At 37.5% G+C, this 14,714-nt stretch overlaps 3 protein-coding genes across 5 annotated transcripts; all 3 read right to left on the reverse strand.

Annotated features, from left to right (window-relative positions):
- Positions 1-768: 768 nt before the first annotated feature.
- LOC124410214 lies at positions 769-2,052 on the reverse strand. The gene is made up of 2 exons (XM_046888422.1): positions 1,861-2,052; positions 769-1,745 (listed from the first exon to the last, which is right to left on the reverse strand). Exons 1-2 carry the CDS (start codon positions 1,861-1,863, stop codon positions 1,365-1,367), a joined length of 384 nt encoding a protein of 127 aa, XP_046744378.1. The 5' UTR covers positions 1,864-2,052; the 3' UTR covers positions 769-1,364.
- Positions 2,053-3,475: 1,423 nt separating this feature from the next.
- LOC124410215 (protein suex-1-like) lies at positions 3,476-5,283 on the reverse strand. Its single transcript, XM_046888423.1, has 3 exons — positions 5,129-5,283; positions 3,891-4,063; positions 3,476-3,806 (listed from the first exon to the last, which is right to left on the reverse strand). The coding sequence occupies exons 1-3, from the start codon at positions 5,147-5,149 to the stop codon at positions 3,659-3,661; spliced, it is 342 nt and encodes a 113-aa protein (XP_046744379.1). The 5' UTR covers positions 5,150-5,283; the 3' UTR covers positions 3,476-3,658.
- Positions 5,284-7,613: 2,330 nt separating this feature from the next.
- On the reverse strand, positions 7,614-12,281 carry LOC124410204 (optineurin). 3 transcript variants are annotated; one of them, XM_046888408.1, is made up of 10 exons: positions 12,114-12,281; positions 11,317-11,645; positions 10,899-11,192; positions 10,310-10,741; positions 10,013-10,221; positions 9,689-9,911; positions 9,284-9,598; positions 8,932-9,201; positions 8,154-8,275; positions 7,614-8,077 (listed from the first exon to the last, which is right to left on the reverse strand). In XM_046888408.1, the coding sequence occupies exons 1-9, from the start codon at positions 12,142-12,144 to the stop codon at positions 8,156-8,158; spliced, it is 2,223 nt and encodes a 740-aa protein (XP_046744364.1). In that variant the 5' UTR covers positions 12,145-12,281; the 3' UTR covers positions 7,614-8,077; positions 8,154-8,155. The 3 variants fall into 3 exon arrangements, with proteins under 3 accessions (XP_046744364.1, XP_046744366.1, XP_046744363.1); XM_046888410.1 differs by lacking the exon at positions 8,154-8,275 and having other exon boundaries at positions 7,614-8,121; XM_046888407.1 differs by having other exon boundaries at positions 7,614-8,275.
- Between the last annotated feature and the right edge of the window lie 2,433 nt (positions 12,282-14,714).

The following is a 14,714-nucleotide window of genomic DNA, read 5'->3' on the forward strand; positions in this document are numbered from 1 at the left end:
TCGGAAAGTTAGTTGTGTGTAGTAATTTTGAAAACATTTTTTACTCGACACCACTTTCACAATTGAAATAGAAGTGAAAGAAATATTTAAAGGTGATATATGGCGCTTAGCCTTTGGACTAGAACTCACTGATGGAACTCACCATTCACAATCGCGTGACAATTTCAGGCAACAACTTATTCAAACCGCTATCTTACCACCTTTGTTCAGGTACCATTTTAATACCTGGGCGAATTTTTCTTAATCAAGTTAATGATAATTGATTCACATAGGTATATATAACTCAATTTCATTTAATATCACAAAACTACTATATAATTGTCGATAAAATTACATTACTTTATATTACATGATCAATGCCATCATGCATTAAACCTTAAATACTATTACAATCGCGTTTATACATTATAATAATTATTACAATTGGTTAAAAGTTACTTTGGTGAATAGCTTCTGTGTGGCTATATGCGCATGAATATATGATATCTAAAAATATAAACGGTATACCTACACGACATACGCTACAAGTGATACGAAAAATATTGCAAAACTGTATCTAAATTCTAACCATATGTACATTCTACTTCGAGATCTTTTATTCGCATGGCAATTAATACTTTCAGCGAATTGATGTTTCAGGCACATAAATACCACCGAAAGCATATATCTGATTATTTCCGTGATTTGCCCTTTGAGACCCCTAGTTATAGGCAAATCGCGTACAAGTCCACTCTGAGCAGCTCCGATGCTCTTTTTAGCAGTAGCTGCTCAGTGTATACTTGTACTCTGATTTGCCTATAATTAGGGGTTTTTATGGCGCGCATCGCGGGAATAACCGGGATAATCCACGTCTGTTAATTCGCACTGCACTGTGACTAGCAATAGAGGCTAGCTGGTGCAGTGTTCGTCATACAATGCTTATATCTTTAGTAAAAAAAAAAGAGAAAAAAAATTAATGTTAAAAAACTAAAGTGGCACGTATGACGCACCAAAACGAGGACGCTTCGCCCAGATCTTACTTTTTTCCATATAATTCAAAGTATTTGATTTAAAACCAAGGGGGAAGCCGATTCTTCGTTGAAATGGTAATCGATATATTATATGGCAAGAGAGCGCTCCTGTACCTGGCGTAGGTCTTCTACTCCATAATCCTGGTCCTTCGGCCAATTGCAAGCTGGGGCTTATCAGCCTTAGAGACAGTATCGCGCCGGCTTGAAAGGCATCATCAAAAGCCAGTCCGACTTCCTTAATACCAGGGTCCACCACCCCGTGCTCTTCGAATGTAAATTGATTATGCCGTCCTGGCGAATATTTCCGGTTAATTGTCCTTCGATCAGTGTAGAATTGAGGATGTCGAAGGGGCTTCAAAAGAACCGGCTACCACGACGTCTCGCGTTCCTGATGCGCTGGCGGTAGGCGACTTGCTGACGGTAGACGAAAAGAGGTCGAAGTAGGTTGGTTCCAGCCGCTGTTTCGAGGTCTTCATCAGCCTTTGGTGCTACTTCGACGCTGCGTTTTTCCAGGTCTTGGTCAACGAGAGGCACAAGAGTCGTAGACCCAGTTGTAGAATCTTCTTGTTCGGCTATCATAGTTGTAACTTCTTCTTGCACTCCGGTAAAATCTTGACTGACTTCGCCTTGGGTTGAGGTTTCGGCGATAGTCGAATGCCTGTCGTCAGCGACCTGAACTGGCATTGTCAGAGCGTAGGAGGTGAGGGTCAGGATCAAGAAGATTGTGTTGAATGCCTGAAGAAGAAGAAAAGAATGAATTGATGAAATCATGAATACAATTCTGGTCGGTCGCCTATAAATTTGGTGAATCGGTTTGTGTGATAATGATTACAAGATAATTGATGCTTACCATTTTTTCGGTTGAGATTGTCAACGCTTTGATCGGGATGTAGACTCCGGAATTTTATACGGTGCGGATATCCGGTAAACTGTGGTACTGTGTACTGGACTGCAGATTGAATCGACTGTTGTTGATAAGTACTTCGAAGTTGTAGCAAATTCGACTTTGAAGAAAGGATCTTTCAAGTTGTGATTTGCTTTAGTGAAGCTCAGAGTTGAGTATGATCCTGAACCGAGGTATCCAGGCATTTATACTGAGACGTGACGTCAAATCGGGCCTGCTAAATGTTCAATGACGCTCTGAATGAGGTGATAACCATCCCAGTAAACTCTTCATTACTTCGTTAAATTCCGCACATCTATTCTTCCCCATCCTTTCGCCCTGCATCTTAGACACCCTGCACATTTGAATTTACTGTACCTGCAATGCTCAGAACTGAAATGGCTCAGCAATATACGTTTTTCCCCAGTGACTCATTTAATGGGGAATAACGCAGAACCCTGTACTTTTGCAGGGTTGATACATGAAAATCAGCCCTCTGTTTTCGGTCAATATCACACTCTTCTGGTCTTCTTCATGTTCAAATTGGCTACGGAATAAAATCTGATTGGATTCAGGGGGTTTCGATCGCTGGGTATTAGACCTGTACCAGTTTGATAAAGTTCTGACTTCATAGGATTTTCATCATCGGCGCAGGAAAAATACGTGTTCCGTAATAAGGTACATGGTAAAACAACTTTAAAATTGAACGAGGCCATTCTACGGACCTCGAAGTTAAAGTTCCCTTGACTTAGATTCGGAGTGCGTTAATCGAACTGTTTTGCCTCGGCCAAAGTGGAACCAGGTGAAACTATAACAACTCATCCACCTGACGTTTGTCACGTATAACTCGTTACGCATCACTCGTGTGTTAATTGAAAGGTATAGTTTTAGTACAGTGAGCATTGTTATTCTTAGAATGCACCGCGTAATCACTGATGCAAATATTTTCTCGTTGCAAGCTCCACGTAAGAACTGACGTGTGGTTTCCGGAGTTTGATCATCGCACCGATGTCATCGTCAAGGCAACCACATATTTTTGCATTGAAAATAAGGGCTCAAGGTGCGAACCTGCAGAGGGTTGGAAGTAAGAGAGACGATACACCCCTTGTTATCATTTCTCATTTCCTCATTAGTACTAAATATGTCAATTCTCGAATTCGAGTCTCGTTAATCGCACTGCGTAATATTGACTCTACATCGCGAGTCCCAAAATCTCTTTCTCAAACACGACGGTATTATACTGACGCATTTCACGCCAAACTACGTCAATGGACAGTTTAGTCGTACAGAATTGACGGTATAACTATACTTCAGTAGGCGTACAAATACTTTTTACTATTACAAAAATAGAGCTCAACAATTTATACCCATTTTGAAAATTTGAAAATTAACTTTGATGAGTCTCAAAGTAAATAATTCGATCCGAATCATATTCCAAAACTGATCAACCCCTAAAGTATAACATAATACTATGTATATTTTAACGCATTTCTTAACGCATTCGTATTTATAAATTAATAACATTATTTAATCAGTGAATCGGGATAGCAAAAGGTTCAGGAAAGAGAACAACAATTCTGAATTACAAATGACAATACGAAGTTATTTATTATCTATATCCTATATCAGAGAAGTGTGAAATATTTTTTTTGCAGTTACTACAAATGTCGGGTGATAACTTTATAGGGTAAAATGTGTGTACAGCTGTTGCTATGTACATGATATTGCGTCAACGTTGTGGAAGGCCTTTTGTTCCACCGGAAGTCTAGTACCAGTAGTTCGAATTCCATCCATTTCCTCTTCCGCCCCAACCACCGCCGCCCCAACCACCACCACCCCATCCATATCCGGCCCTGCCACCCCATCCCCAACCCCCGTAACCGTGCCATGCGGGTTTGTAGTAGGTCGTGTATCTAAAATGAGAGAAGAAAATGATGATGTTGATAAACAAGATTGAATTCAGAATCAGCGAAAGGCGAAACAAGAGTCACACTCACCTCCAGTGCGAGGCTTCAGCGTCTAGGTCGCTCTTATCACCCGCTGAAACATCGCCTTCGGAACCCAGAACAGGCTGAAAACCTGCATCTCCTTTGCCAACTTCCGGTCCGACTGGAAGCCCGTCGACCGATAATATCCCGCAAACGCAGGCAAAAACGACGAAAATCAACACCTGAGAGCACAAAAATTGACAATTTTGTTAAGGTCAAGGTATGTCCAAGGATAGACGTAAGCTACTTTGTACAGTTTGAGTGAAAGTTCACCATCATTTTTGTAACTTGTTTCAATTAGTGCTGTGCGATTAAAAAACTTAATTGATCGATTAATCGATTGATCACACAGCACTAGTTTCAATGCAAAATCTTGAGAGAAAAAAAATACGTTTGCACGTAATTCACTTTAGAAAGTTTTCTTGTGTATACGTATATTATCCTGCAGGTTACATGCGCGATGATCACTGAATTCTTATTCATTTAATCTGAGGTTCATAAGCATATCTAACGAGAAAAAAAATTATTCATTAGTCGTGGGCAAGTAAAAATACTAATTTTGTCATACACCACGGTTGGAATTTGCTGTATCATTATTTACGTATATGTATAATATATGCTACAATTTTATTGAAAGAATACAAATTCATTGTTCACAATTTCTTATGATACAAGAGCATCAAACAAAACTATGAAACCACCGAGCTAAGCTTCAGCAAAGCTGTTGTCCTTGTTTGCAAAAATTTGTTATTCCGAACATCAACGCATAGTGACTTCCTCTGAAGGATATCAAACGGTTGTTCAGTCCGATGTATAAATAAATGTATAATTTTAAAACGAGGAAGCATGAAATAATTAGTTTCAAACTTCGGATAGTAAATAGAGATGAGCGACAGAGAAACGAGTACATATTTTGAAGAAGGGCCATAACACGGTGTTCCTTGATCTTGTTGCTCAACTTCGTACACACGTATTTTTCACGTTCGTTCCAGTTCAAGCAATTAGTGTGCTCTGAATTGTGAAACATTGCAGAAGCGTGAACTATTCAGATCAACAGAAATTCTTTTCGCGCCTGTCAATAGATATTTTAAAGCAGCAGGATTGTTTCGGACTTTGATCAAGCATTAGGAGGATTTCAAAAGTATTCGGCTTATGGATTCTCCCGTTTTCGCATGTAAGAAAGTCACAAAACGTCGTAACAAAATAATGAATCTGGATTCATTGAATCTAACGATTTCAATACTTACAATATACGTTGGTCGCAACATGACGAAAACAGATGGAAACTGAATCCTCGTTGGTCCGAATCAGCTTTATATCACATCTAAATCCTGCTTCATCCCCTCTTCAGAAGATCCATGGGGGATTCCCATGAAAATATATGCATCAGCGATCTCGAACGCGTACGCGTGTAATAATACTTGCAAATACTTGCGTCTGGGTGAGTTAAGCACTTGATACGGGTTATGTGAGTAGGTAAAGAAAGACGTTTCTCAGACTGACAAGGCATACATTATATTGTACATCAAGCCTATGTAGTTACATGTATGCATGTATGCATGACATGAGATACTCATGTTTCCTCAATTACTCTTATATTTCCAAATATATCCAAATAAAGAGGCGAAATCCTGCGTTGAAGAATTGTACAAGAGAGAAGACGAAGTAGCAAAATTATAAAACGGCTGGAAATTCCCTCAACTAAATCACAAATAATTCGAACAGCATGGAAAAATAATCTTTCCTCAAGATGGAGCTGATCTAACGATCGAATTCGACGGGATTAAAATTGAAAATTTGAATTTGGAACAGTGTCTTCTTTTGGCGCCAAAACCGAACAAGATCACCGTAATTGCTCCGATATGTGCTTCTTAAATATGACGTAGAATTTTCGAACAGCAACGTGAATGTTTGTTTACTATTTTCCTTGTTTGATTTCACCCTGAGCAAAAAGCGGAAACCGCGATTCTTTATCGAGTGTATCCAATTACTATTATTTCATGATACCATGTAAATTGAGACGCTGAACTCAAGAACTAGGCGGGACAGCATATATAATGCATATAGATTCAATACACCTATAAAAATGATTGAATCAATGAAAAAATCAAAACGTGCATAAGGTGCCTTATACAGTGGACAAAACTATAAACATTGACGGCGTGTAGTTGACCTGAGCGTTCTCCAGTCAAGGCCGAGGAATTTAAACGTCCTCAGAAACCACATCCTGCATTGAAAACGTAAGCATTATACGTGGTGGATGGATCCGCATTTTACATATGCATGAACACATGCTTTTTCAGCGTCTTCGGTGTCTCTTATACACTGAATGAATATGAGATGGAAGATGAAAGATGCTGGTAGCTAATGCGGATGATCGATCATCTCCCTCACATTTCTGCAGGAATTGGATATAAAGTGTTGTTTTCCTCCGGCAGCTGAATGCGAATAATCGAGAACGCGCAGAGGTCATTTTTCACAAGTAAATCTTACCGCAGTCCGTCAGGTTCGAATTATACGGTGACGGCCAGTCTCAGGTATAATTATATATACATTCCACAGGTGAATTGCTATATTTAGCCATAAATGCACCTCTTTGCGGTCGAAACAGCGAAAGCTGGTTGATGCGCAGGTAAAATAAATAATTTAAAAAAATAATTCCAGGCCAAAAATTAACGCATGTATTGCATATGAAAGACGCTGTTTCATGGGTAAATTTATGGAATTTGCATTCCTTCAGCTGTATCGACGAGAGTTATATACACAGGTATAGAAAAACGAGAGAGAAAACTTGGTGTCAACGAGAATGCTATTAACGCGTTAAAACCTGGTGCATAATCATATTGATGATTAACGACACATATTGTTATATACACTGTTTGCACTATAATTCAAAGACAAACATTCGAAAATGATAAATTTATTGAAAATAATGCTGGGAAATGCGTCTTCAGTTTCTTATTCAAATTATGCATATTATCGCGTATATATTTGCGCATAACTTATGGCAAGTGCAGTACGTGCAGATATTTTCTGCAGCTACGCGTGAATTCATCTTTTTATGTCATTTTTTCAATTCACTATGGTGCTCGAAAATTGTGGAGGGAAGTATTTTTAAGTGCTGCGTGATTTACATAGATATTACATGTGATAAAATTTTCCCTGAAAAATAAGTTAAATAACTCGAAACTCCGCGTCACAGTTAGTCGATCGCAATAACAATTTTTTTAAATATGCACATTCTTTCATTTTCCTTCCTTTCACATAAAAATACAGGTATAGTCTGTCGTAAACTTCATACGTACATCCGGAAGCCTACATATCGCCAGAGTTTTAGTTACACCTACATTCGAGGAATTTTTAATAAGAGATAGATGAAGTGAAAAAAGTAAAGAAAAACAAACATTTACTTGCTCGTGAGGAATACAAAATCCCCAAGATTTCATTTAGTAAAAATCTTGAATTATCCAGCATTGAAGATCGGTGAAAAACCTCTGAATTATCAATCGTTCAAACAATGAGTCAACCCAGCTGCGTAACAATTCATTGAATTTACTTACTGAAAGTGATGTGTGATCATGGAAACATACGATTGTTTTCACGATCAGTGCCGAAAGAATTATTCGAGATTTTAAACAAAATGAAATTGCTAGCGATTATAGCAGAAAATTACGCGTTAATAATTTACGACCAAAATAAATGTCGTGGAAAAAAAACAACAATGAGTGAAAATTATTTCAATATTTTTATTTGTATACTATATCTGAAAATAAGCACCGAACTTTTCGGTCATATCTTTTTTTCTATATTGTTAGATAATTTGACTTTTTTATTTTATAGAGAATACAATCATCGCCCTATGAAAACTGATAAATGAAGTGAATAAGAAATAAAGGATAAAATTCTAAAACAAATCGTCACAATAATAAATCACATTGTTACATGTCGAAAATAATGTTGATAATACATATTTGAGTAATCTCGTTACAAACTAAACACGTTATACACATATTACGTCTAAGTTAGGGTAGATAAAAATTGTTATTCTACATGGTAATATCTGTACAAAGGCTCTACTGCGTGAAACTACAGGAAACAGAGAAGTTGAAATCCATCCTGTTGCTCAATAATGAGTGGTTGAGGACAATCATATTCAGTCGATTACAGTGCAAAGATGCCATCCATGCCGTTCACCACTACTTTTGAACTTACCACAGAAGTAACAGTAATGGCTGGAAAACTGTATTAAAAAAAAAAAAAATGCCAAGATACCGTCACTGAAGATCTAAACATACTTCGACGTGCTCCTGGAGAGGTCTTAGCGCTCTGAAAGACAGGCTGCACTTTGGACATGAAAATGCAGTGATTATTGAGGTTGGTACATCGTCCGAATCCTAGAACGAAATCGGTTTTCTGTGAGCAGGAAATTTCCTCTCTTCTTTCTCCAATATTTATTTTAATTACATTGATTAAAACACCACAATGATTATCTACCGCGTTGTTCAAGTCGTTTTGATTAATGATAGGAAGGCTAGATATGCAATACAAAAGAAGCTAAAATGGAACAGAAATAAAAAATTTAACACGAAGTCGTAGATATTATGTGAAACTAACTTCCAAAGAAATTCAACATAACATGCAAAGTTAACTAAGAGTCAAGCTGTTGAAAAAAGTAGTAGGTTGACTTCAAGCTATTTACTACGTTGTAAAACTTGGTGGAAGCCTTGCACTGTAAGTCACAAGCACCAGTATAAACCTCACGCAAAATGGAAAACGAAAAACGCTATCACACTTTCTATATTTCCGCTTTTCAATTAAATCACTATTAGGTATACTGGGAAGTAAATACAACAAAGAGTACACTCGACTCTTAGAACAATATCCAGTACGCTAGTCATGGTTCTTTAGTAGTGTTAATAAATAGTAGAGTTCACGACTCGAAAGTTGTTAGTTTTAGTGAAACGTAGATAATGTCAAAATACAGCCTGGTTTTATCGGAACTAAATAAGACCAATCCACAATAGAATGAAATTATTGAATTGATGATTACCATTCCACGACGTTCGTCTCCACTAGCCGTTGCTGATTGTTGTTGTTGTTGGTGTCGTTGTTGTTGTTGTTGCTGCGACTGCTGTTGTCCTCTTGGCGACGAATTCCCTTCCAACTTTTTAACGAAATCCACGTGCATCTGACGCATATTTTTCAATTGTTGAATAAGTACATCATTTTCTCCTGACAGTCGTTCCCTGGCTTCTCTTTCCTCGTTAAAATCTGCCTTGTAAATTTCCAATTGTTCTTGTAACACAAGGATTCTTTCAGCCTGTAATAAGAATGTAGGTGAGAATAAAAGAAAGTGTGTTGCTTCATTCGCTAATTCAATCGATTATTCACGTAATACTGACCTCTGATTTCAAAGATTTAATCTCCAGATTCAATTGCTCGACTTTTTCCTTATCAGTTGTTCGACATTTTTCTAAGAATACGTTTCTAGTCTGTAAATTTTTGATGCTTCCTTGCAATTTTATCACTTCCTCTTGATCCTGTTTTTTACGTTCAGCTTTCAGTGCATCGATTGCTTTCTTTTCTTCACGCAGATTATTTTTTTCTTGCAAAATACTTGATTCCATAGCTTTTAGAAGTAGTTTTTGCTTGGCCAAATTTTGCTCATCGTCAGTTGCCGATTTTTGTGGACTTTCTTGTGTCACCGCCACTTTGACCTGTGAAAATAATTTACGATTTGAACAATAAACTGTCGTTCCTAATTTTTGCCCATTATTCAATGTATTTAATCAGGGTATCTTTCTCACATTGTTTTCTTTTGAGGAACTCAGCTTATCATTTTCCTCGTGCAAAATTTCCAGCTCGTACAACAACGAGTTGTAATCGGAGAATATTTTTTGGAATTGAGTTTGAGCTTTGGTCAACTCTTGCTTTTCGTTAATCATAGCCCGCCACTCTTCGGTCAATCTGGCTTGGCAGCTTTTTATCTTGTCACACCTTTCCTGCTCATTAACACCAAGTCCTTCTTTCCTAAAAAATAAAACATCATTCAAATCAACCGATACAGCAGTGAAAGATATTAATATTAATTTTATAATACTTTCTCACATCCTTAATTCCCAAGGACTTACTTTTTCGTATGCTCTAAGTCTTGCAAAAGGTCGATCGATTCCTTCAGACACTCTTGTACATCAATATATCGCGTTGCATAGTTAGCATAATATTCCGTTAAACGGACTAATATTTCGTTGTATTGTTTTACATTTTCGTTGAACTGCACACGATCTGGAGAGGGCTGATGGCTGGAGTCACTAGTTCGAATTTCAATTGGCACAAATGTCTACAAGAAAACTAATCATTCAATACACACAGTAAAAAAAATGACTAAAAATCGCTAATCAAGTTCTAAAATACCTAATCAAACCTACATTTTGAGAGGAAAGATTCAACTGGCATTCCAAAGAATTGGTCAGTCCACGAAGATATTCAATCTCCTTTTCTTGTTCAATAATTTTATCTTGCCACGGTGTGGATGGCTTGGTTTGTTCTGACGTAGAAACTATACTGAAATCTGCAAGGCTTGCCAGCTCTTCTTTTTCCTTTAAATTTAAGTTCAATTTTTCCAAGTCAAGTTTCAACTTTTGAATTGTGAACTCAGCCTGCTTTAACTGCAGACTAAGGCGGTTGGATAAAGCTGTGTAACGTTCGACATCAGCGGTCAACCCGTTACAAGCTATCTTTGCATCAGTCAGTTCCTTAACTAGCTTAGAATTTTCCTCTTCAAGTTCAACTTCCCTTGCAGACTGAAGTGCACTTTGGGAAAGTATGGTTTTTTGCAGCTGGGCTTCTAGCTCTCCCATCTGTTCGATAATGAAATAGAAATTTGAGATATATGGAAATGTTAAAACCAATAGATTGTATCAAAGTGAGAGCAAGTTCGAAGCTTCATTTGTTCAAAGAATTTCACAACGTTCGGTTTGAAACTAAAATAAAATAGAGTTAGAAATTGATATCAACCCGTGAATCGTTGGTGTTCGACGATACCAAGTCCTTTGCAGCCTTGAGTTTTAATTCTGTGTTTTCCTTCCTCAACTGATTGATTAGTGCCTTAGTTTCAGTGAATTTTTGCTTATGGCTCTGATGCACTTTCATTATCTCTTCTTGCCACGCTGCCAAAACATTGAACTGTTGTTTCATGGCCAAATTATTTTGCTTCAACGTTTCCTTGAGTTTGACATTTTCTTGAAGTAGTTCCTTGATCTTTTTTTGCGTCTCTTCAATGCTCAATGAGGAAATCAACGAGCTGTAATCCTGAGTTGAAAACAACAAGCAATGGTAAAGCAATTCAAGTGATTATATGCAAATTCTCAGCTTGTATAGTCAGCATTGATGCCTAAAAGTGAGAAGTACTACCAATTCATGATCAATAACTCACAGTCGACATACTCTTCTGTTGAATCTGAGCATATGATGCCATCGAAGAGGTTTGTATCGAATTCATTGAATCTCTTCCCAAAACAACGAATGATTCCTCGTCTTGATCCAGAGTAATCGGAGCTGCGGGAAAAGTGGTTAGACCAGACCCTGGCATGCTGAGACCAATCTGGCTGGTCACAGGTTCGTCTAACTTGAATCTTGGTCTACCGTGTTCCATTGTCAAGCCAAGACTCTGAAGATGATTTTCATTCGTCACTCCAGCCCTTATATTAGCCTCCAGTAGACTAGCAGGCTCGATCGATTCCATTGAAGGAGAATCCTGCGACCCTGAAAATTGAACATTGATGATCAAGGACATGCAGCAGGAAAATTTTTTTTATTGATTCCAATAACTAAAAATCCTCAGAATGTTGAATCTCCTCTTTCAGAATTATGGTTCTGAGTGTGAGGCGGATGATTATCCATTATCATGATTCAGATAATCGCATGCAATGACTCATAGATCGCAACATCATTGTCAGATGCGTTAACATCGTATTAAATCATGTCTACCAGAATATAAAGTATGAATATTATTTCGGCGTAAACGGAAATAGCAAAATTAATGATTTTTTGATATTCGTTTGGTGTAATGACAGTTGTCACGTGCGTAGAAAGTCATTGCATCATGATCGAAAATCGAATCATTTGAACGAAAAAAAAAAAAAAACGAAGTGAGACGCGAACAATTAATCACGTCAAGTTGTGACGCATTATCGTTTAATAGCACGCGGAAAACTTTAGGGGCTAACTTACTGTCGTGGTAAGACTTTTGTAGGCTCGCCATTTCGCCTGGAAAATCCACGTCTGAATTAATTTATTTATAACACCTCATTTCCACCTAATGTTTCACGCGTGTCGAATACTAATGCCAATTTTTACGGTCTTTGACGGGACTACCCGGGATTCGTAGCAGCTGATTGTGAGAGAGTGCCCCCCCCCCCCTGCCGCATGTTTCTGAAGTGTCTTGAAGCACGCAAAGAATACGGGATAGAGTGGAAGGTCCCATAACCTCCAATGTATAAAAGCGTATCTCGATTTTTAGCACGCTCTAGTGGCTCAGAGGGAAAACAAAGTACTCTCACTACGATTTTGGCGCTCCCTTTAAACCGGGGAATGTAATCGTTGAGTGAAGAATTCTTAAAACTTCTGACGTTGACTGAAGAATATAATAAATTTTTTGCAATGAATTCTTCAGTCAACGCTGTTATTATAGAACGATATCATATTTTCATCAATATCTGGCAGCCTATAAATATGTTTGCATGGATACATAGAAACATAAAGTAAGCATCGTTGATACACATTTTTTCTATGGATGTGATGTGAATTTAGTATAAGAGAAAATTAATTAAATAAATGGCAACAAATCAAAGAAATTGTATCGAAATTATACATGCCTATGTAGATAGTTAATCTTCAATACATAACATCATGAAAAGTACTTATATTTAAAAAATGTAAACAATAATGTCAAATTTTAATAAAAATGGTTACATAAAATATGATTACCGTCAACAGGTCCATTCAATGTTGGAACTGCATTACGCGTTAGTAAATATCGTGGATATTTTTTCCAGATATACTTTGGCTCAAAGTGTATGCTACATACACGAAAATCTCGCCGGTTCGGATTCTTGGGTTGGATGAACTCAAGCCATTTTTTACGCCTGTTTTATAAAAAATCATTGTGTATGTACATTTGTTTTCATAATATATGAAGATACGTGAGGACCCACAACATTTCCGTGAAAGTGAGGTTATATATTCATATTTACTTACAGTTGCTCTTTTTTTGGCAACGAGAAAAACCCCACTTGTTTTCCATTAATTAGGTTTTGATTATTTGCATATTTTTTATTTTCGCATAATTTCACGTCACAATAACATGGCATTTTTAGAAAAAAGTTCGTTCTTTACCAAATGTTTACTCAAAGAATATGTACTACCAGCGCCGTGAGGCGAGTTTTTAAGATTAGTTTCTGATGATAACTGTAGTGTGTTGCTCATGTGATCCTCGCTGACTACGGACGTGTTCTTTACCAACGGTATTAATAAAGACAAATTATAATATTGAACTACTAAATCAATTGTGTATTATTTAATGGACTCCCACTCGGACATCCACAATAATCGCATGCCGGTAATCAACTCAGATTTACCGTCATGAAGGCAGTCGATGATGCAGATCACAATCTAAAGGAAATTGAGCTAATTTTTCAATGTTCGTGATTCTACAAAAAGCTTATACACCCCTATCGTACACGTTTTCTTTTGTAAATCTGTGACGTTACATTTTCGCCTAGACTGTCCCGCGCATGCGCAGTTGCCAGTAGAAAGAGATGGCGCTTCACCAGCGAGCTCTCTCGTTGCTAGTAGCTGATCTCGTTCAGTAGATCCGCATGCGTCATCCCGGTTAGTGCGTTGTGACAAAATTTGCTTCCAGTGAACTGTGAAAGAGACCAAGATCCAAACAAAGTACAAATTTCCGAAATTAGATTACCTAGCGTTAAAATATCAAGGTGCGCAGTGTGTCACGCTTGCATTACTGAATGCTATTGTTCAATTAGATTGCTATGATGAAGTTTTACAGTTTGTTTGTGCATGCATTAAAAACTTCCGAGTTATTGTGTGAAGATATTTTGAAAACACAGACGGTTTATACGAGGTGACATGAAATTGGAATATATTTCTTATTCAGTGCAAATAGATATCAGTGTTTTAGGGCAAGAAGCGTGATTTCAATGTTAGAAAAATGATGAGCTACCACATCGACTGGTGAGTCAAATGATTTCGTACATGTTTAGTAATTTGCTGGAGAACTTGACACTTGTATCAATTTTCTTCAGCCAACCTCGTGCCCGGCCTTTATTTTGCATCTGTAAACAACAATCCATATCGCAAATGTGTCCGATTAATGAAGATACAAATGTGAATCGTGTTTCTACCGGGCTTGTGACAAGTCTCATAGTTACTGTTCTTTGTTAGATTTGTTAACCAGCCACAAGTTTTTGCATCTCCTTGAATCACGTCGATCATCTGCAGTTTTCGCGCTTTTTATATTAAAATAATACGCTGCTTATGACATGCTAAGAAAATAACGTAGTTTTCAAGTACAAGCGCCTTTTGCGCGTCAACTTAATGCCTTTTGATTCTGAGAAACACCACAGCTTATTCGAGGGGAATTTTCTAGTAATTGAAGAATGTTCGGAGCATTATTTTTCTGTTTAATTGAACAGAATGTTCAATTCGATAATGCTTAGTAAACAATTTATGCTGATTGAAAAATATTTTTTCCCTTGCAATTCTTCAGCGCGGAACGAGCCTTCTGGCCTACTGTTCAAATACCGATAATTT

The sequence above is a fragment of the Diprion similis genome, chromosome 9, assembly GCF_021155765.1.
Source record: "Diprion similis isolate iyDipSimi1 chromosome 9, iyDipSimi1.1, whole genome shotgun sequence".
Classification (NCBI taxonomy): Eukaryota; Metazoa; Arthropoda; class Insecta; order Hymenoptera; family Diprionidae; genus Diprion; species Diprion similis.